The sequence below is a fragment of the Ahaetulla prasina genome, chromosome 1 (assembly GCF_028640845.1).
Source record: "Ahaetulla prasina isolate Xishuangbanna chromosome 1, ASM2864084v1, whole genome shotgun sequence".
Lineage (NCBI taxonomy): Eukaryota > Metazoa > Chordata > Lepidosauria > Squamata > Colubridae > Ahaetulla > Ahaetulla prasina.
The window spans coordinates 74038515-74062367 of record NC_080539.1 but is presented as its reverse complement, the minus strand read 5'-3'; the positions used below and the strand labels follow the sequence as shown (position 1 = coordinate 74062367).

Here is a 23853-nt window from a genome sequence, read left to right as displayed (position 1 = left end):
TGATTTTTTTGTTAGTTACTTTTCCCTACATAACTAATATTGCAGTAAAGAGATAACTTAGTAAACAATATTTTTACTAAGCATTGTAAATATAAACTTTCCCCAAGACAAAATAATGATGAATGGGTGCCTGAATGAACAAAATACCCAATTTTTAAGTTCAAATATTTAAAGTAGTAATCTTGGCTCAAAAATAATTTTAAAAGTTTTCAACCGGTAGATCGTATGCTCAGCTCTTGTGCAGAGAAATTGCAGTTACTCTCTAATTGAATTTTAGATTTATACACCATATTGATAGACTTGGTTTACTACTAAGAACCTCACTTTTCCGTGATACTTTAAACATATAATTATGGTAACAGGGAAGCAGGTTATATAGATGAAACTTCATTTTAAGCAATATATTTCTGAAATTACCCTAATTCTTAGTATTATTACAGAACAGCATTATCTGTTTTCCAATCATATTTTCTCATATTTAAAAATACAAATTTTACATATAAAAGAAAATAGGGCCTTTGAACAGCATGCATTTAATAATAAAAAAGTATTAAAAGTTCTAATTTTAGAATTGTAATTAAAGCTTTGTGTTCATTTTTACTTAACTCTCACAGTGTTTTAAACTATTGTTTGAGTTAAAGTTTTAAAATAATTAGTAAATTATTTTTACTAAGTAAGTAAATTATTTTTAAGCTAAATAATACTTACATAATTATTTTTAAATACTAAACAATGTTCATTTGTGTGAAATTTTCCTTTATCATTGCCTGTAACTTTCCTTTATATGTACATCAGCTCTCCTCAGTTAGCCTTTTGCCTCTAAATTAGAGTTTACAGACTTGAATTTATTAGACAGAGCAGAAATTGGCAATTTTAATGGGATTTTATTGCATCACTGCTTTAGTATGGAATGCTGCTAAACAGGAAGCTTAAAAGAAGCGATGCCAGAAAATTATACCAGTAACATAGAAACCCATGGCACATTACAAATCAGATTGTGATTTGGAAATGTCTTTGATTGTTGCCTTGACTCAGTTAAAATGAATCAGTGGAATTTTCCATTTGTAAAATAATCTACAAATAAATCTCTTTTGTTAAACATGTTTCCAGGAAACTTTTCGGTGAAAAATCCAAGTGTTATGGAGAATAATGCTTCAGAGTCAGTCAGTATATGTAAACATTATCAATTATTATTAAGCTGATAAATATATGTTAAAATATATTTATTTGGGAAGCAAATAAATACTGATCGAAAGGCCACAGGAAGATGTTTGTTTTTCACATTAAGAAGAAAATATATGTTCGTATAAATAGTGGGTGATGGTTAGATGTGAAAAAAACCAAGATTTTTGTTATGAACGTTGATGTTGGGAAACATCTAGCCTGGCACTAAGAAAGGATGAAGTTCAAAAATAGTCTAAAGTCACTGCACAACTGTAAAAGGGCCAGAACCAGCCCTCCCTGAATTCCTTGTAACCTTATCTAATAGTTCCCATGAAAGAGATGCTAGTCTGGGAAGATTCTTGCATTAGGGGCAAAACATAATAAAGTAGTTATGCCTGAAAATAAATAAACAGAGGCTGACTAATATGCATCTCAAGTGGCATTGTATGCCAGGAATAAAGGTAAAATATTTATAGAAATATTTAAGATTAACTTTCAGTTTTCTTTCTGACTCAAGCTCACAAAATACTTCCTTTGATAGATGTTGCTGGGGGTAACTGGAATGTGTAATTTAGGCCATCTGACATGTTAGAATGAATATAGCCCTACAATAGCGATGATGTGCTGGTTTTGCCAACTGATTTGTTAATTGAGTTTGTTTATCTGCAAGATCAGCTTGATGCTATATACTATTTTCTCTTCCCATGACTATTCTAGAAATAGTTTGGAGCACTCATTCATAAAAACATACAAAAGTTGCACTACTGTACTTAAAACCCAGCTGCTTTAGAAAATGGTAAGGGTCTTTGTATGAAGACTTGATGAATTATCCTCAATAGTCATAAGATGTAAACTACTTACTTAGCATAGAATAGTTCTGAGAACGCCACTGTTCTGCCACAGTGCAGAATGTTCTGTTCAGGATAAATCTTGCTTTAGAATCTCAGATTTTTTATAGAATTTAAAAGCATTATTCCTAGTCTATAGCGCCACAAGATATTCTTAGAAGTGCAAGAGAATGTCTGCTAAAATCACAGATGTGAAGTTATCTCCTCAGCAGACTTGACCATATCATTACACAAATTGAGGTGGCTTGATTTGGAGTATTATTAAAGTAAGTTTAACAGTAGTCAGTTATTCATAACTTGAATAACTTATTGCATCCTTAGCTCAGGAAAACTGCTTGGGGAACATCTCATTATTATCCTGCCCATATTTTTTCCACATCACTCTGGCCTTTTGCTCCTTACGCAAGAAATAAGTGTTTATAAATCTATATTTTATCCACATAACTGTTGGACATAATCATAAAGAAGAAGAAAACTCATTCGGATTAAGAGCATGCCTTATGGTCTGGACTGGAGCAAGGCATTTAAGGACCATCAGATTATTTGGTTTAGCATCTCCAGGGATGGGCTGATGGGGGTTCGCAGGGGTTCAGGAGAAGCTCTAGCTAAGATTCTGTGCAGTTCGGAGAACCCACAAATCCCACTCCTGGCTGGCCCCGCCCACTCCTCCTGTCCCAGGAGACCCCATGCAGCCCGTTTTAGATGCAGATAAGTGCAGGACATGTGCGGAAGCTAGGGGAGGATGAAAAATGAGCCTACTGGAAGTTCAAAAAGGCTGAAAACGGGGGCCCATTTCTGGCCTCCAGAGCCTGGGGAGGCTGTTTTCGCCCTTCCGGAAGCTCAAGGAAAGCCTCCAGAGCCCGGGGACAGCAAAAAGTCCCTCCCCCATCATGGTGCAGAAAGCTGACTAGGCCATGCTCACCATGGCCACGCCCACACAGCAACTGAACAGAGAACCCCTTGCTAAAGTTTTTGAAGCCCACCCCTGATTCTCTCAATAGAGAGACTATGCTGTGAACTTGAAGAGCACACTAAGGTAAAAGAAGTCTTTTAGACTTGTAGTCAGTAATTAGAGTGGCTAAAATAAGTTGGACAAAATAAGGAATACCCTGAACGTTTAATTTTTGGCAGAGTACAGCAGGGGAAAAACTCACTGTGCCTAGAGCAGGAAATCTTTTTATCCCATTGGTACACTTTAATTTATAGTGTCCAATTGTGTGTCCAATCACACTTGGCCAATAAAATTCTATTCTATTCTATAGTATTGTTTTGACGTTTGGGAGCTAGGAAAACATGTTACTAGATGGGACAGGACCAAGCCAGGATTTTTAGCTAGGGGAAGCTTGTTTACTTTTTTAAAAGTCAGTTTTTAAAACAGTTTTTTAAATATTTAATTAAAAACAAGTTTTTTTTAATATTTAAAGTTTTTTAAATATGACCTGTGGTGACACAGTGGTTCGAATGCAGAACTGCAGGCTACTTGTCCTGACTGCCAGCTGACTGCAGTTCAATTCTCACTGGCTCAAGATTGACTCAGCCTTCTAACCTTCCAAAGTTGGTAAAATGAGGCCCCTTATTGTTGGGGTAAATATGCTGACTCTATAAATTGCTTAGAGAGGGCTGTAAAGCACTGTGAAGCGGTATATAAGGCTAAGTGCTATTGCTATTAAAATATTTACCCTATTGAAAGGTTATTAACTTGAGTTTTTCTTTTTCTGCAAAACAACAATATACCTTCAACATTCAGTAGTTTGTGCAAAATTAAGTGACAAATGGGGATGTCCAATGAATACACAAAAAGGGTGGGGGGGGAGGAGAGGCAGTGGGGAACTATAGCCTATTTGTCCAGTCTCAAAACTAAATTCAGTTGTGATGAGGAATAGTATCAATACAGAATTGTAATTCTGCAGTTAATGAATACAGAGTGCAAGGAAGTTGCATTTTTAATTGATTTGTGAAAATAACTGCAGTCGGATGTTTGGCTGAAGACTTCTGGTTCATGGTTGAAGCTAAAACTACGTTTCCTCCTACCAGACATATCAAAAGTCAGGAAAATGCCATTCTATAAAATAGAATAGAATAAGAATAGAATAGAATAGAATAGAATAGAATAGAATAGAATAGAATAGAATAGAATAGAATAGAATAGAATAGAATAGAATAGAATAGAATAGAATAGAATAGAATAGAATAGAATAGAATAGAATAGAATAGAATAGAATAGAATAGGGATGGAATGGAATGGAATAGAATAGAATAGAATAGAATAGAATAGAATAGAATAGAATAGAATAGAATAGAATAGAGAATATAGATATATTATATTCTAAATAGAAAACAGAATATTTTAAATTTTAATAATGAATTAAAATAAATTAAAATTTAAAGAAATTAAATTTTAGAATAGAATATATTCTATTCTAAAAATGCCACAATTGTTGGATATGGAACATACTTTAAATGGAAATGGAAACTTTAAGCAACTCTCAAAAGTACTATGTTAGCTATATTTGAGATTAAATTGTTTACACAGCCATTATGGTTCTAATTCAATTCAGAGCGCTGGTGTTTGCCTACAGTATATGCCCTATATGGCATGACTGCACTGGGGATATCCTTGCCAAGTACAGTTCAATTTTTTTTGTTTGTTTTGTTTACATTTATACCCCGCCCTTCTCCGAAGACTCAGGGCGGCTTACAGTGTATAAGGCAATAGTCTCATTCTATTTGTATATTTTTACAAAGTCAACTTATTGCCCCCCAACAATCTGGGTCCTCATTTTACCTACCTTATAAAGGATGGAAGGCTGAGTCAACCTTGGGCCGGGCTTGAACCTGCAGTAATTGCAGGCTTCTGAGTTCTTAATAACAGGCCTTACCAGCCTGAGCTATTTCTTTGAACATTGAAGGAGAATTCACTCTGGAGATCAGGAAATATTGGAGACGGGTGTTTTTAGTAGCAGTCCCTGCTCTGTGGAACATGATTCATCTGAAACTGCTATAGCCACTAATTTTGCTGAGTTCAAAAAAGCTCTCAAAACTGTTTTATTTTGAAGACCTTTGGATACACAAGGATTAAACAACCGGAGTTTTATTGGTTGCTTGTTTGCTGTTACAATTGCAAATATTGCTCTTTTGACTAACTAATGAGAGGTTGCTATTTTGATTTGTTTGCTCCTACACACTCTCCAGAGTAGCCCAGGTTGTGTCATTTTATAAGGATAATAGATACATAGATTGAGAGAAGACATTCTGATAAATGTATTTATTTATATTATATAAACTGACTTTCAAAAACTCACCACAGCTTACAAAATAATGCAAATATTAACAAAAATCAGCCCAGCCCAACAAATGCATCATTATCCTCCTTAAAAACTCTACAGAACTGTTCAGTCTTCAAGATAGTCTGGAAAATTGTCAAGGAGAGTGTCAGATTAATCTCGGGAAGATTTGTGTTCTACAGCTTAAATCAAGAAGCAATGCATTCTTTTATCTTCACTTGCTGATCTCATTTGGAGTAGGATTTTTAACAGATTCCTTCTGTCTTGACCTACTGGTTGGGTCAGTTTTTGCGAGATATTGTGGGAAAGCTGGGGGCGAATCAGTTGACAAATTATATCTAAAAGGCAATTCATTCAAAGTTGGGAGTCATCTGGGAAAAAGCATTACAAAGAGACTTCATCTTAATTAACTCACTGTAAACGAATCAAAGAAATTCTAGGAACTACCTATTACATTGCCAGATGGTCTTCAAAGGAAGTCCCATGTAAAGCTAATTGCAATAACTAATAGAAAACAATTAAGAGAATGCATCACATTCCAGGAAGGGCATCTGCTGGCACACCAACTAAAGCTGGTCAAACACCCTGCCCCAGTAATGACAACCACCCGTTAACTAGGGCCAGCTTTACTTAGTTTCCAAAGTCAGCTGGGTGCAGTCACCTACTAAAATCTTGGCAGAGATATCTAATAAACAAGCCCTTCTAGTTGAATATAGTGATAGTCTGGCCAAAATAATAGATGCTTCTGAAAAATAATCACATAAAATAATACATTCCATCCCTTAAGTAGCGTCTTTGCTTGTTTCAGTGAAAAAGAAAAAAACCTTAATAGTTTTTGTTCTAGATGATGCAATTCCACATAAGCACAGCTGAATAAATAAATACTTGAGATCCAAAATCTTTGATCAGGATGATAGATGTAACTGGCTCAACAAATGCTTTATTATGCCATATTACATTTGCAATTAAACTGTTGGCTGTGGAAATGCTGTTGAAGAATTACTTGGCTCCTTTGTTAAGAAAGTTACATTGCAATTGTTGGAGGAAAAATAAATAATGTTTAAAAATATAAATTGTACTTTTCTTTTCATAAAGCTACCAGATTGCAAAAAGATACAAAAGATTTGTAGCTAGAGTTTAAAGATTTATTTTCAGGGACAACACATATTTTGTTAGCGTAAATTTAGTGCATTTAGCAATCAAGATACGTTATTTCTAAAATAGTAACATTTGCTGCAGCATATTTGAAAAAATGGCTCAATAATTATTAGTGCAAGAACTGTGTACATCACTAAGTACATGGAAGTTTTGACATTTTTTGTACCTTCTCTGAATTCATTTGTCACTAAGTAAAATAAGAAATAAGCAGGTGGCACTTAAGAGAGAAAAATCAAAGATGCTTGAAGTTATTTTTACACTGACAGAGTTCAGTGGTATCACCCACATGGCATTAATCAACTGAATAAGCATTTGGATTATTATTTTCAAATGCTGTGTTGTGGATATTCTTCTACTGTCTTTGATTAGTTTGCTAAAAAGTAATATTCTCCCACAATAGATAAATAAAATAATATTCAGAAAATAATAATAGCTCATCCACAAACCATCACTGGACCCAAAAATTCTGGACAATTTTCATTCAGCCTCTAAGCTTGCAAAGGATGTGGAAGATTGTTGAGAAGAAAATCAGGCAACAGCTTAAGAGATCCTGCTTGAAACAGATCAACAATACAAACTCAACGCCTAATTACAGACAACTGCCAGATCAGATCATTAGTCTACATGGGTAGTCTTTGACTTACAAATCAACGTTGGGACTAAAACTTCTGTAACTAAATGATGCAGTTGTTAAGCAAATCATCACATAGCCAGATAAAATTTTACAGCTATTTTGATCACAACATTCAGAAATCACTATGGTTGTTAAGTGAATCATATGATTATTAAGTGAATCACATGGCCTTACATTTAACATGCTCACATTTTTATTTTTATTCTGATACTTTTATATCAGATATTTCCCTCCCAACATCTCCTGTTTCATAATACTTATAAATCAGGTTCTTTGTCATCCAGGTTAGATAATCTAGGCTAGTCCATGTAGAAGGGAAAGCTGCAAAAAGTTATACCCACTTCAGCTATTGTGGAAATATTTATACTCAGTTTATTTTATTGGAATAGTTCATTGCTTATATTGCTACAAGTTATGTTCTTTAAGTTAGTAAGAGACAAAAACAGCAAAATCAATCATTATAAATGTCCAGCCCTGAGAAATACAAAAGCCAGTTGTGCAAACAGAAAAGTATTTGGAGCAAAAGCTGTTTTACTGAAAATCATGCATGATTAGGAAAGTACCAATGTATTTCTCTGCTTTTGATCCCAAAATTACAAAATGAGCTTGTTCTTGGCTTTCATTCAGATATTTTCATTCCAGCTTTCCTTTATACTGGCTGTTCTTCTATGCTGAAGGTTCTTTTTAAATGTATGTAATTCCCTTGGTAAAGTATTCCATGCAAAACTATGTTGTATTGATGAAATATTTGGCTGGATAATCACTCAGGTTTTTTTAATGGTACATAGAAACATCCATCAAGATCTTTTTCTTTCCTAGTAGACCATGTTTCTAATATACTGGCTATTTCATACATAATGAAGTCATTTTCCTTTTTTATAGTCTGCTTAATTCGTTTCTTTTTATTTTTTTGCAAACCAAAGTTTGTCACTAATTTGAACCAGCAATCTATGTTTATAGTGGCATAAAAATCAGAGGCTGTTGTCAAATATACCAACAATTTGTGGGGAGGGAAGTCACAAACCAATAAGAACTAAAAAGAAGGTAGTCAAATTTGTAAAGGGAGATAGAGAGCATAGAGGTAGTCCTTGACTTAGAACCATTCTGTTAGTGGCCAAAGTTACAATAGCACTGAAAAAAATGACTTACGGCGTTTCCCACATGTTTCAGCATCTCCATGGCTGTTATAAGTCGAGGACTACCTGTACATTCTACTTTTATGTCTTTCTTTCCAGAGGACTATGCCCAGCTATGCAACATTCCTGTTCCTGGATCCCGGCCATACGGACAAGACGCCTTGGTTGACTTTGAACAGGAACATTACACTTCAGAAACTGATCCATATTTCATGGAAGACCGTAAGCAACCTTTACCCCTTAAGTCTAAGAATGTATAAATTATTTATTTCTTCTTAGAATTCACAATATTCAAAGAGTTGCATGTTTTCTAAGCTTATTGTGGGTGATACATTTGTTTTGAAAAGTATTCATTAGGAGGTTCAAACTATAACACATTTTTATTTCAATAAAGTGAAGTAATAATAATAATAATAACAACAGAGTTGGAAGGGACCTTCAGGCCTTCTAGTCCAACCCCCTGCCCAGGCAGGAAACCCTACACCATCTCAGACAGATAGCTTTCCAACATTTCTTAAAAGTAAGCACATAAGTGTGACAATCCAAGCATTTAAATTCATATGAATATTCAGTGTTCTTGTTGTCAGACAACTGTGCCTTTGGAACAGACCATGTTAGCTGTTGTAAAGAAACATGCTTTCTAGTGTACTATACAAGTGCAGACTTTTTCAGTGCCATTAATTCAAATTTAATACTTGGTCTAATACACAGCTGTGAAATAAAAGGCTTAGAAACCTTGCCAGATCTCCTTTAGGCTATGATACACCTCCGAGATTCTATAGCAATAACTGAACTACTTTCAGAGTTAAAAGGAGATATTCTTGAGGGGCTAACTTCACAGTGGTTGATAATTTGACAGCTACTTATCTATTTATTTGTTAGATTTATATCCTGCCTTTCATTTAAAGCAGGATAAATAACAATCCCTCCTCCCTTTTATCCCCATAAAAACCACTCTGATGTATGTTGGGCTGAGACGGAAGACTAGTCCAAGGTTTCTCAATTGGTTGCTTTCTAAAGTTGAATCTGGGCCTCCCTAGTGCCCGTCTTAAACACTTCCTCACAAAGGCTCAAATTTACCTCTTCAGCTTTTAAAAGAAAATTCAAGACGGGCATAAAGCAGTACATATTGCATAAAGCAATACTGTCTAATGCAATACAGTGAAACAGACTGGATTACCAATTTTGCTAAATTTCAGCCAGAGGATAGTGGTCTGTGGCCTGCAGACTGAAATATCATCTGAGAGAAGCACCCAAATCACAGTTGGCCTCTGCTCAAACCTAGAAAGAGAAGATTGGGAATAATAAAACAAAAATTTTAGGAGTCAGAATGTACAATATTGGCATTGGCATCAAGCTACGATGAACAATTTGTATAAGAAAAAATCTCACCAAAATTGACCACCTTTTCTGCTATATTTCTTACACGTGGCTTACGTATCCTGGTCTGATAGACTATCCCTGACAGTGATGGGTGGGGATAGCACAGAAATTACATTAACATTTCTTGAACGTTTGGCTCAAGGAGTATTATCCATCTATATATACCAATACTTTACAAGACTTGTGGAAACTGGAAAAGAGCACTTATCTCTCATATACAAACAGCATCCTTAGGAGTAGCCTTTTCATCTCAAAGCACAATTAACCTGTTGAATTAGTGGCCATGAAATGTAGTAACATCCAATGTTTTCATTTTGACCAGAGCCAGCAAAATAATGTCCGTTTAGGGGAATTTCTCTTGATTTTCCTATGTCAGAAAAGATGATATCTTACTAAAATGCATTCTATCCAGGGTTGTTGACTGCACTGCAGTTTTTGTTTTGCATAAATGATGTTATTTCACGTTACCTTAGGTTATCAGTTCTGGAACTTTAAACCTGAAAACAGAAGAATATTGGATGTTCTGTAGAATTTTCCTGAAGATTATCCTGGGGATCTCTAGTTTAGAATTTTGTGGGTGGGAGGCTGAATTTTGTGGGTGGAGGGGAAAACATCACCATGCTATATGCAAGGCAAAAAGCAATGGATGGAAACTAATCAAGGAGAGAAGCAACCTGGAATTAAGGAGAAACTTTCTGACAGTGAGAACAATGAACCAGTGCAATAGTTTGTCTTCAGAAGTTGTCGGTGCTCCATCACTAGAAGCTTTTAAGAAGAGTCTGGACAGCCACTTGTCTGGAATGGTATAGGGTTCCCTGCTTCAGCAGGGGATTGGACTAGAAGATCTTCCTTCCAACTCTGTTATTCTGTTGTTCTGTTATATATCATTATTTGCTAAGGACTTTGGATTATTCTATATGTAAAGAGACTTACAGTAGCACCTTTGTTCCTGCCTACTCCTCTTTCATCACTGTCATCCTAAACAACTCTCAATGTACTTCACAGACTGAATGGGCAATCACTCATTTTTCAGTAAGGTCTACATCCTTCTACAATTAAAGTTACATTTCTTTCAGTCAACATCATTCACTGATGTTTTTAAAAATCCTATATTATAATTGCTACAATTTGCTACCCAGGAAATATAAGGACCATTAATTTTTTGTGCATAGTTAGTGGAATAAATATAATCTTACGTACATTGTTCTCCTGTAGAATCCTGTAGTATAGAAACTCATTATAATTTCAATGCATATGTTTATCTTAGTAATCAGCTGCATGTTATCAAAATGATTTTGTATATCTTAACCAGCTGTGGTAACTTGTTTTTTTTAGATAAGGTTTATTATTTAAAATGCCAACTGCTGTTCCCCTCCCAGCCAGCAAACAAAGGGATGGTGTGTGTCTCCCACCCCCCCACCAGCCATACTTAGAAATCACCCCTATTCAGAGAGTACTCTTCAAAAATGACCTCATGGAATTGTTCCTTCTTCAACCAATCAAATTCTACAAAGTTCTTAGATCTCAGGTTTTCCCCCAAAGTACTTTTAGCTTGTGCTTGGCTGCCATCTGCTGTTTTCTTCAGTTATGCTATTGCTTCTGAAAAAGATCTACGCTAAAGATTCTTCCTCATAGCTGTGTTAAAATGCCATCTGCCAATCTTGAACCAACAAAAAAGTATGCCAGCAAAAAATCATCTTGCCTACATTGCAAGCCCTATTCTGCCAAGTAACAAGGCTGTCTATCAATTGATGCTGTTTTTTCCTACTTATTATAGGCTTCGTTAATGCATTTCCTCTGCTTTGTTTGTCCTTTCATCACTAACCTCGTCAGTGTCTCTAATATATGGTTGTAAGAAAGATCTTTGGAGAGATCTTTTTTTTTTTATTTACATTTATATCCCGCCCTTCTCCGAAGACTCAGGGCGGCTTACACTATGTTAGCAATAGTCTTCATTCTATTTGTATATTTATATACAAAGTCAACTTATTGCCCCCAACAATCTGGGTCCTCATTTTACCTACCTTATAAAGGATGGAAGGCTGAGTCAACCTTGGGCCTGGTGGGACTAGAACCTGCAGTAATTGCAGGCAGCTGCTGTTAATAACAGACTGCATTAGCAGCCTGAGCCACTCAAGGACCCTAAGGAATAGTCAGATAAGAGACAACAGAGACCACAGCTGCATAGTGGGAGAAGCAAGAGACTCAGAAGGGACTATTCCTTAGTTCTTGGGCTATAAAAGTGATGGGGGAGAATTATACTTTTAGACTTGCAAGGTTCTGTTAACGTAGCTTTACAGTAAAGTAGAATTAGTTTATCTGTTTGTGTTTCCTGTCTGGTCTACATGAAAAGGCTAAAATCAATCTTGCACGCCCAACTTCATAACTTCTGACTTTGTGCTAGAGAAGCACTTAGTTCTTTTTATTTATTTATTTATTTATTTATTTATTTATTTATTTATTAAATTTTTATACCGCCCTTCTCCCGAAGGACTCAGGGCGGTGTACAGCCAGAAGTAAAAACACAAAATATATACAATTAAAACCACAGTTAAAACATAGCAGAATTATAAAGGCTGATAATTAAAATTAAAATTTTAAATTTTAAAATATTAACAAAACCCCGAAATTAAAATTCCACACTATTATGCCAGTCCCGCTTGAAGGAATAAATGTGTTTTAAGCTCACGACGGAAGGTCCGAAGATCAGGCACTTGACGTAGGCCAGGGGGAAGTTCGTTCCAGAGCGTCGCCGCCCACACAGAGAAGGCCCTACTCCTGGGGGCCGCCAGCCGACACTGTTTGGCAGACGGCACCCTGAGGAGACCCTCTCTGTGAGAGCGTACGGGTCGGTGGGAGGCAAAGGGTAACAGCAGGCGGTCTCGTAAGTACCCGGGTCCTAAGCCATGGAGCGCTTTAAAGGTGGTAACCAAAATCTTGAAGCGCACCCGAAAAACCACAGGAAGCCAGTATAGACTACGGAGCAGTGGTGTTACATGGGAGCCACGAACGGCTCCCGTTACTACTCGCGCAGCCTCATTCTGGACTAACTGCAGCCTCTGGGTGCACCTCAAGGGCAGCCCCATGTAGAGAGCATTGCAGTAATCCAACCTAGACGTAACCAGAGCGTGAGTGACCGTGCATAAGGCATCCCGGTCAAGGAAGGGACGCAACTGGTGGACCAAGCGAATTTGGTAAAAAGCCCTCCTGGAGACGGCCGCCAGATGTTCATCAAAAGACAGCCGTCCATCCAGGAGGACATCCAAGTTGCGAACCACCTCCTTTGGGGCCACTAACTCGCCACCAACAGTCAGCTGCGGATGCAGCTGACTGTACCGGGGTGCCGGCATCCACTCCGTCTTGGAGGGATTGAGCTTGAGTCTGTTTCTCCCCATCCAAACCGGTACAGCTTCCAAACACCGGGACAGCACTTCGACCGCTTCGTTGGGGTGGTCCGGGATGGAAAAGTACAGCTGAGTATCATCAGCGTACAGATGATAACTCACCCCAAAACCACTGATGACCTCACCCAGCGGCTTCATATAGATGTTGAACAAGGTGGGCGAGAGAATCGACCCCTGAGGCACCCCACAAGTGAGGCGCCTCGAGGACGACCTCTGCCCCTCTGTCAACACCGTCTGCGACCGGTCAGAGAGATAGGAGGAGAACCACCGATAAATGGTGCCCCCCACTCCCAATCCCTCCAACCGGTGCAGCAGGATACCATGGTCGATGGTATCAAAAGCCACTGAGAGATCTAATAGGACCAAGGCAGAGGAGCAACCCCTGTCCCTGTCCCTCCAGAGGTCATCCACCAACGCGACCAAAGCCGTCTCCGTGCTATAACCGGGTCGGAAGCCGGACTGGAACGGGTCTAGATAGACTGCTTCCTCCAGGTGCCAGGGGAGCTGCCATGCAACCACACTCTCTACAACCTTCGCCACAAAGCGAAGGTTGGAGACTGGACGATAATTTCCCAAAATAGCTGGGTCCAGGGAAGGCTTCTTGAGGAGAGGTCTCACCACCGCCTCTTTCAAGGCGGCGGGGAAAACCCCTTCCACCAAAGAAGCACTTTGAATGAGCACAAGTACTAATTTGTGTGTTTACCTCCATAATTCTTTTTTTGTTTTTTAAATCCAGGTTTCCTGAATAGCTTTGAGGAATTACAAGCTGAAGAATGTGGAATTCTGAATGGATGTGAAAATGGACGTTGTGTCAGGGTGCAGGAAGGATATACCTGTGACTGTTTTGATGGCTACCATTTGGACATGACCAAAATGACATGTGTTGGTAAGAATGGATTGCACTGTTTATACCCAGACAGTTCCCATAAACTTCAAAGATAGAAAATTGCACTAATATCTTTCAGCGTGAGTGTCAGGTGGCCCAGAGAGATATCACACTGCAGACAACTGATTGTACAAGAATTGTCTAAGAAAACAATAGCTTATCCCTTTCCAAGGGTACCTGGTTCTGACATCTTCAGTTTTAAAACAGACTTATTTTATTAAAATTTTGTTTAACTCCATATAACTCTGGCCAGGAGAAAAAAAGTTCAACCCAAATATTTACAGATAGTCATCACTTTGTGACTGCTTCATTCAGTGACCATTTGAAGTTATGTCAATGGAGAAAAAATAACTTTATAACTAAAACCTTCATTTACAACCTTTGCAGTGTCCCTTAGTCACATGGTCACCATTACAGTCATATGTTGTCCTATCCTTGATCTGATATTTTTCTTTTTTTAACCCTTGCAGAGCAGAGAGGTTGGAGAGTAAGGGATTACAAGAGAGCAAGCAGACACACAATGTAGAATACACATTGAAAGCAAGTATCTCTGAATGCAACTATGCAAACTGCCTGGTGTATTTTCCATTGTGTGCCTGCCCTTTTGCCAAAGCAATTCTCGACAGCAAACAGATTTTAAAATTAAAACAACAATAGAAATAACTATAAAGGTAACATTTATTAATTTACAAAAAAATTAAGAACTGCAGCTGAGGAAACATCTCAAAGCACAACAAAAACTGAGGATTGCTAACTTCCAACCCCATGTGGTTGCAAACAACCAGGTCTTTTCAGAAAGCCAATAGGCTGGGATTAATCTAATCTCCAGGTCAAGTATTCCAAAGGCATGCTTCCTGAGTCCCATAAAGTGCCATTCCTTAATTTAAGGAACCCAAAGTATGCCCTATTATGCCTTCATGCCTTCCAAGTGTTGCTGTGCATTTGGATGCCAAGCATGTATGTATTAAATTTCCATTTCCATCAGTATCTGTTAGAGACTCAACCAGCATACATTAAGAATAGAATAGAATAGAATAGAATAATTTTTTATTGGCCAAGTGTGATTGGACACACAAGGAATTTGTCTTTGGTGTATATGCTCTCAGTGTACATAAAAGATAACGTTCATCAAGAATCATAAGGTACAACACTTAATGATAGTCATAGGGTACAAATAAGCAATCAGGAAACAATATCAATATAAATCTTAAGGATACAAGCAACATGGTTACAGTCATAAGTGGGAGGAGATGGGTGATAGGAACCAGGAGAAGATTAATAGTAGTGCAGACTTAGTAAATAGTTCGACAGTGTTGAGGAATTACAAGCTGAAGAATGTGGAATTCTGAATGGATGTGAAAATGGACGTTGTGTCAGGGTGCAGGAAGGATATACCTGTGACTGTTTTGATGGCTACCATTTGGACATGACCAAAATGACATGTGTTGGTAAGAATGGATTGCACTGTTTATACCCAGACAGTTCCCATAAACTTCAAAGATAGAAAATTGCACTAATATCTTTCAGCGTGAGTGTCAGGTGGCCCAGAGAGATATCACACTGCAGACAACTGATTGTACAAGAATTGTCTAAGAAAACAATAGCTTATCCCTTTCCAAGGGTACCTGGTTCTGACATCTTCAGTTTTAAAACAGACTTATTTTATTAAAATTTTGTTTAACTCCATATAACTCTGGCCAGGAGAAAAAAAGTTCAACCCAAATATTTACAGATAGTCATCACTTTGTGACTGCTTCATTCAGTGACCATTTGAAGTTATGTCAATGGAGAAAAAATAACTTTATAACTAAAACCTTCATTTACAACCTTTGCAGTGTCCCTTAGTCACATGGTCACCATTACAGTCATATGTTGTCCTATCCTTGATCTGATATTTTTCTTTTTTTAACCCTTGCAGAGCAGAGAGGTTGGAGAGTAAGGGATTACAAGAGAGCAAGCAGACACACAATGTAGAATACACATTGAAAGCAAGTATCTCTGAATGCAACTATGCAAACTGCCTGGTGTATTTTCCATTGTGTGCCTGCCCTTTTGCCAAAGCAATTCTCGACAGCAAACAGATTTTAAAATTAAAACAACAATAGAAATAACTATAAAGGTAACATTTATTAATTTACAAAAAAATTAAGAACTGCAGCTGAGGAAACATCTCAAAGCACAACAAAAACTGAGGATTGCTAACTTCCAACCCCATGTGGTTGCAAACAACCAGGTCTTTTCAGAAAGCCAATAGGCTGGGATTAATCTAATCTCCAGGTCAAGTATTCCAAAGGCATGCTTCCTGAGTCCCATAAAGTGCCATTCCTTAATTTAAGGAACCCAAAGTATGCCCTATTATGCCTTCATGCCTTCCAAGTGTTGCTGTGCATTTGGATGCCAAGCATGTATGTATTAAATTTCCATTTCCATCAGTATCTGTTAGAGACTCAACCAGCATACATTAAGAATAGAATAGAATAGAATAGAATAGAATAGAATAGAATAATTTTTTATTGGCCAAGTGTGATTGGACACACAAGGAATTTGTCTTTGGTGTATATGCTCTCAGTGTACATTAAAGATAACGTTCATCAAGAATCATAAGGTACAACACTTAATGATAGTCATAGGGTACAAATAAGCAATCAGGAAACAATATCAATATAAATCTTAAGGATACAAGCAACATGGTTACAGTCATAAGTGGGAGGAGATGGGTGATAGGAACCAGGAGAAGATTAATAGTAGTGCAGACTTAGTAAATAGTTCGACAGTGTTGAGGGAATTATTTGTTTAGCAGTGATGGCATTCGGGGGAAAAACTGTTCTTGTGTCTAGTTGTGCTGGTGTGCAGTGCTCTATAGCATCGTTTTGAGGGTAGGAGTTGAAACAGTTTATGTCCAGGATGTGAGGGGTCTGTAAATATTTTCACAGCCCTCTTTTTGACTCATGCAGTATACAGGTCCTCAATGGAAGGCAAGTTGGTAGCAATTGTTTTTTCTGCAGTTCTTTCAGTAGTATTTTTCCTGCCACCAGTGGTATTTACTATAAGTGTCATAATTTGTACATAGATCAATTGTGATGATTTATAGTTATATTAATTTTATTTTCTCAATCATTTTTTTCCCCTTGTACCTATCCTCTGGTTGAACATAATGTGCTAAACCTGATCCTATTCACCTTTTCTTCCAGATGTGAATGAATGCAATGAACTGAATAATAGGATGTCTCTGTGTAAGAACGCCAAATGCATCAATACTGAAGGATCTTATAAATGTGTGTGTCTTCCGGGCTTTGTCCCTTCGAACAGGCCAAACTACTGCACACCCTTGAACTCAGACCCAGAAAGTGACCTGGAGTGAGCCCTGTGATTTTAAGTCTGTATACTCTGCACTGTATAAACAAAAGGCAACAGAGAGAAAAGCATATTTAACTTGTGTTAAGGATGTGCCTAATCCAGAGGTTGGCTATATATGAAAAACAAGCAATAAAATATCTTCTTAAAAGTGAAAGGTGATGATTTAATATATATCATCTTCACTAAAGCAGCAGACCAAATGGACACATTTCCCTGTGTGGAAGAAGTAATTAAATATACTATGTGTTCATAAATGAAATTCATGGGAATAAGCAATAAATGCTGTTATTTTGAACAGAAGGGTTTGGGGTTTTGTTTCTATTTTGTTGGGGGGCGGGGTTGATTTGTTTTTGTTTTTTTTACTATTGCTTGATTTATTTGGTATATAATTAGTTGTGAAAACGTTATAGTCCTTCTTTATTTAGCAAATCTTTGCCTAATGTTCCTTTCAAAGCTTCCCCCCCCCCCGGCTTTTGATCCAGCTATGGCAAGATTAAGCAATTTTCCAAACACAAAGTAATGTTCGTCTTTGTCTGGAACATTGGCCAGTGACTTTTAAAAATTGCTAAATGACTGCCCTGTGGAGCAGGCACTGTTCTTTAAAAGAATGTACAGCCCATGGAGAGAAGTCTTTTGTATTCCTTTTGTACTTCACACGGCCTTTTACTGCACTTACCGTGCATTACAGCCAGACTTGCCAAGTTTCAAAGCTGCTAGAGGAGTTCCTGTTTGTATTGTAATATATAAATTGAACACAGATCTTGCGTTGGTTACCCTAACATATTAAAGCTCAATAAAATCTGTTTTTTAAAGAAAAAAAAAAGTGTTTCCAAAATGTCATTTTATTCCCTTTATTTTTATTGTCATTAATGTCTTTTTATTGTAATTGATGTAATTAATAAGTGACAATGATTACTGTAGTCAGCTTCACCAGCTTGTGTTTCTAGGGTTTGGCATTCATGGCACTTTCATGATCATGGCAGATTTAATCCCTTGTCAATCTATTTGGATGGAAAGGTGGGCTACAGCTGTTTTTCAAAAGAAATCTGATTCATTCACTATACAGAAAATTGAGCAGTTTGCAGACCTTAGCATATGGTGAGTGGTTTCATGCACAATTTCAGAATCTACAGTTGGGCATTGAAATGGATGACTCATTCATTATTAGAATAACGCTAATATTCAGCAAGTAAAATGCAAATTATCACTGAGATAAAAAATTGGAAACCATTCTTTGTTTCAAGTGTGATTACAATTAGGTGCATCCATTACTAAACCACAAATAATGGTTTATAAATAAGTTACAAAGGCTAAATTCACGCAACATATTACCAAAAAAAGCTGCATTGTAGAATGTTTATCCATTCCATAAACAGCTCATCTTCAGACCTATGTAGATTTTTAAAAGTACCCCATTTCCCAAAGCAATAGATTTAGAAAGACTACCCAATTTGAAAAACAAGAATTTAGATCCCAGATAGTTTGTAAAAAAAAAAACCCAAAACCAATCAATAAAACAGTTTGCCAAAGAGAAAACGAAGTTTCTCTGCCCTAAGTGGCTGTTCCACTTATTTCAGAATAAATTCTATTCATCTTAAAATTGCTCACTTCCAGATGAGCAAATTTGAATGCATAGTTGATGAGACCTTTTTCAAACAGGAACATTTACAGTTGCGGCTTCAATTCCATAAAAACGTCTAGCATTTAAATCTCTTTTGACCTTGAAGTAGAGACAAAAAGGGGTAATGCCAGATATATATCTGGCTGCTGCAAAGTCTAGAAAATGGTGCTGTATTTAAATATTTGAAAAAGATTTCTCTCCAAACAAAATATCAAGTAACAGTCAGTTTAGAAACATTGGTGTGACTTCAATTGAAGTGAGATTCTTTCCTTGCAAGTGCTTTGATCTTTCTTTTCACACTACACCATGAATAGGGAATTGGTTGCTACATTTGTTGAGAATAATAAACAAAAAGTCCAATCAGCACATGAAAGGCAGCATACAAAAAGGACATTGTTCTATGTTAGATCTTTACAGTATTGTCTTGGTAGTGGAGTAATGCAACAATGGATAAAAAGTTTCTACTGTTCTTCTGTAAGCCCTTCATCTGTGCAAAACTGATCAGAGTATTCATAAATGTTTCTCCTGCTCAGATCTCCAATTTTTCACACTAAGCTAGTATAGAAAGCAACAGATGCTAGGCAGACAGAAAGACATGAAAACATAATACTGGAAGCGAACGAAGAACTAGCTTGATAATGTTGCAGGCTGGATAATACTGAGTATGTATCCCAGTCCTGTCAGATAAGAAACAGCCATTGATTTGTACTGAAATTCAGAATTGGATAAATTGATATGACTGATATCTAGTTTTATACTGATCTTTAAAGCACATACAAGAAAAGAGAGGGGTATAATGGTGGGGTTAATGGAAGAACATGCTTTCATTTTTGTTCTCTCGGTTTAATTATAATAGGATTCAATAGCAGCAAATAGTTACACTAAAAAAATAAAAATAAAGGATGATCATATACAGTGGTTTATAAAACTAGATGTCATGATACAGAATGAGATCATCTATTCCTTCATATTTGAAAGGTTTAAGAAGACAGGTTGATTTATATCCCACTTGTTCCTTCTTTAACTAGAAGTGATATTTCAACTTACGTTCTCCACAAGAGAATTCTGGAATAACATTTTCAGACTTCTCCTCTTAAGGCTTCTCTCAGACTGGATGGGATCAGATGAGGGATATAAAAGCTGATAATAGTGGCTCAGTAGCTAAGACGCTGAGCTTGTTGATCGAAAGGTTGGCAGTTTAGTGGTTCGAATCCCTAGTGCCGCATAATGGGGTGAGCTCCCGTTACTTGTCCCAGCTTCTGACAACCTAGCAGTTCGAAAGCACGTAAAAAATGCAAGTAGAAAAATAGGGACCACCTTTGGTGGAAAGGTAACATGCACCTTTGGTGTTTAGTCATGCCAGCCATATGACCCCAGAGATGTTTTCAGACAGCGCTGGCTCTTTGGCTTTGAAATGATGAGCACCGCCCCCTAGAGTCAGGAACAACTAGCACATATATGCAAGGGATACCTTTACCTTTTAATAGGGGAAAACAAAATAGCTTTTTATTTCTGCTAGTAAGGATCACTTTTGGTAGAATTTCATGGACTGTTCCAGAGAGTGTAAGAAAAGAACCAACATTAATACAAAGACAATAAGTTTGGATCTTATACATCTGGTTAATTCTGGTTAATAATTCACAAATTATAAGCCATTTTTTAAAAAACAACAAGGATTGGCTGTGTCATAATGCTGAGTGCAAGCTACTTATCTGGGAAACAGGCGTATATTTCTTGAAATGTGCATTTCATTCATTAAAGTTATTAATGCCTTTCAAAAAAATCCACTTTACTAAGAGGTATATTGTAAGCTGGGTGGTGGTTTTTTTTTCTGTAACAGAAATGAGCACTGAAAAAGCTAGGGGCCAACAAAAAGGAAATATTGATTGACTGATCAGTTGATAGAAATTTTATAGGCCACCATAGTCCAACTGAAGCCTGGGTAGACATTGTGTCAGATTTATGCACTTCCTAGCAGTGCCTTGAGGTGCCACTACAGCCCTGACTGAAATCATGTGGCACACAGTTTCATAAATGAATAGTGTTGCATATTATACATATGCTCCAATTTCCTGACTTTTCTTAAGTGAAGAACAAAAACATATTAAACTGGCATTGGGGTATTTGCAGAAGTACCTACTGTTTTAGGATTGTTTCATAAATTCTAAAATTAGCAGGAAGTGCCTGTGGGCACCTAGTGTTTCCAGGCGCCATAGTACTTGAACTGACATGGCAAAATCCCCTGATTACAGAGAAGGAAAAAAAGAGAGAAGAAATTTTGCCACATTTTTAGATCCATAATCATAATTTAGCCCAGTTAATTCAAGGGTAAAATGCTCCCGGTTAGGACCAGATCGCCCGATCCAGTAGTGATGGCGACGGGTGGTTCAGGGAACCGGTAGCAAAAATCCCTGCTCCCACCACCCACATGCCCAGCTAAGCCAAACGATCATCAGAGGTTGTTGTTTTTTTACTTCTAAAAGCATTTTTTCTTTGGCTGAAAAAATACTTTTAAAAGTAAAAAAAAACAACCTCTGATGATCGCACGGCTCAGCTGGGATCGTCTGAACCTTTTAAAAGCTTTAAAAGGTTTTTTCTTAACCTCTTCAACCAAAGAGGTTGTAAAAAATGCTTTTAAAGGGTTCTGGCGATCAGGAAACTCAGCTGGGATCATCAGAACCCTTTTAAAAGCATTTTTTCTTTGGCTGAAAAAATATTGTTAAAAGTAAAAAAGTAAAAAAAATACTTTTAAAAGCTAAAAAAAAGCCTCTGATGATTGCATGGCTCAGCTGGGATCGTCTGAACCTTTTAAAAGTGTTTTTTCTCAACCTCTTCGGCCGAAGACGTTGTAGAAAAAATGCTTTTAAAAGGCTCCTCTGGCGATCCCAGCTGAGTTGCCTGATCATCAGAGACCTTTAAAAGCATTTTTTTTATAACTTCAGCCGAAAGAAAAAATGCTTTTAAAAGTAAAAAAAAAAATTGGCCACGCCCACCCAGTCACATTACCACCCCACCCCACCCCATCAAGCCATCAAGCCAGGCCCACAGAACCAGTAGCAACAAATTTTACATTTCACCCCTCAGTTAATTACAAGGCCGTCTCTGTATACTTCTACACTTCTCTCATGTGACCAGTAGACATCTTAGAAATTTGGAGAACATGTTGCAGACTGTTTTATAAATACAATTTACACTTAGTAACCATTCAAAATTACAACAGACGTGCCCAAGGCTCTTTATAACTATTTATTTATTTTTATTTATTTATTTTATTTGTCAGAACATTATATATAAGCATAAGCAGGAAGTAACTATGCGATATATAAGCATATATATAACCATAAGTATGTAATAACTATATGAAATTGTATACAATCAAAGGGAACATTAGGACAGGAACGGTAGGCACGTTGGTGCTCTTATGAATGCCCCTTACAGACCTCTTAGGAATGGGGTGAGGTCAATAGTAGACAGTTTTTGGTTAAAGCTTTGGGGATTTGGGGAAGAGACCACAGAGTCAGGTAGTTTATTCCAAGCATTAACAACTCTGTTTCTGAAGTCATATTTTCTGCAATCAAGATCGGAGCAGTGCACATTAAGCTTAAATCTATTGTGTGTTCGTGTATTGTTATGATTGAAGCTGAAGTAGTCTTCAACAGGAAGGACGTTGTAACAGATGATTCTATGAGTTAAGCTCAGGAACTTTAAGTCAACTAGACTTAAAGTTCCACCAGCCAGATCTCCACGCCCCACCCCACCCCACCCCACCCCACCCCGCCCCGCAGACACATGATCACATTTTGGGCGCTTGGCAACCAACCCGTATTTATGACTGTTTGCAGTGTCTTGCAGTCATGTGATCCTGATTTATAAACTTTTTTTCCCTGGAAACTGCCATTTATTTCTGGCAAAAAAATGCCCATGGCAAATAATGGATTTGCTTAACCACTGCAGCACTTAACGATCAGAGTGTTTGCTTAATGACTGCTGTTGCTGCAAAAAAAAGCATCAAATTGAAGTGCCGTCATGCGGTGACCTGCTTAATGACAGCATGACATATAACTGAATTTCTGGGCTCACTTCCAAACTTACAGCCTTCGTTCAGCGACAATTTGAAATTACCATGACAAAATGGATCCATGTCTGAAGTTATAGCCACTGTGGCTATTCCCTCCTCCCCACCTCCCCCGCATCTATGCCTTTTTGCTCACCCTGCACAGCAACACTCAGTAGCAATGCTGGAGGTAGGGATAAAGTAGGAGCTCAGCACCTTCAGCTGTCTCAGCCAGCTGCCACCACCCTCAGGCCTCTACTTCAGCCCCACTATTGCCACTGCCACTGAGAAATGCTGCCTCCAAACCACACCGCTGGTCCTTAGGAAGCCAAATTTGTCCAATTGCCTAAATTGCGGATGCCGTTCAAATGGATTTGGGGAAAGAAGTTTCCAAAGGACTGTGAGAACAGGGGTCCTACCCAGTGGTGGGTTTCAACATTTTTTACTACTGGTTCTGTGGGTGTGGCTTGGTGGGCATGGCAGGGGAAGGTTACTGCAAAATCCCCATTTCCTTCCAATCAGCTGGGACTCAAGAGGCAGAGAATAAATGGGGGCGGGGCCAATCAGAATTTTTACTAATGGTTCTCCGAACTACTCAAAATTTCCAGAATCGGTTCTCCAGAATCGGTTTCCAGGACCTGCTGAAACCCACCTCTGGTCCTACCCAGTGGTGGGATTCAAATAATTTAACAACTGGTTCTCTGCCCTAATGCTTTCTTCCAACAACCAGTTCACCAAACTGCTCAGAAAGTTAACAACCGAAGTGGTACGAACTGGCTGAATCCCACCACTGGTCCTACCATTTTCTTAAGTGGATGGCCCATACTCACAAGTCCGAGGACAGACCAGAATGTTTTCAAAGGATTCCAAGAAAGGAAGTTATTTAATCTGCTTCATACCATGACATTGTGGTCATTGCTACTG

General features: G+C 37.6%; 1 protein-coding gene across 3 annotated transcripts in view; it reads left to right on the top strand.

The window, feature by feature from the left end:
• Positions 1-18069, top strand: part of LTBP1 (latent transforming growth factor beta binding protein 1) — a 240885-nt gene extending 222816 nt beyond the window's left edge. For 2 of the 3 annotated variants that reach the window (XM_058164191.1, XM_058164180.1), the window contains 2 exons: positions 8324-8446; positions 13748-13968. In XM_058164191.1, coding sequence (XP_058020174.1) covers positions 8324-8446; positions 13748-13953 — 329 coding nt within the window. In that variant the 3' untranslated portion in view covers positions 13954-13968. Of the gene's footprint in view, positions 1-8323; positions 8447-13747; positions 13969-17088 lie in introns of those variants that run through there. The other variant, XM_058164199.1, reaches the window with a different exon arrangement.
• The last annotated feature ends 5784 nt before the right edge of the window (positions 18070-23853 follow it).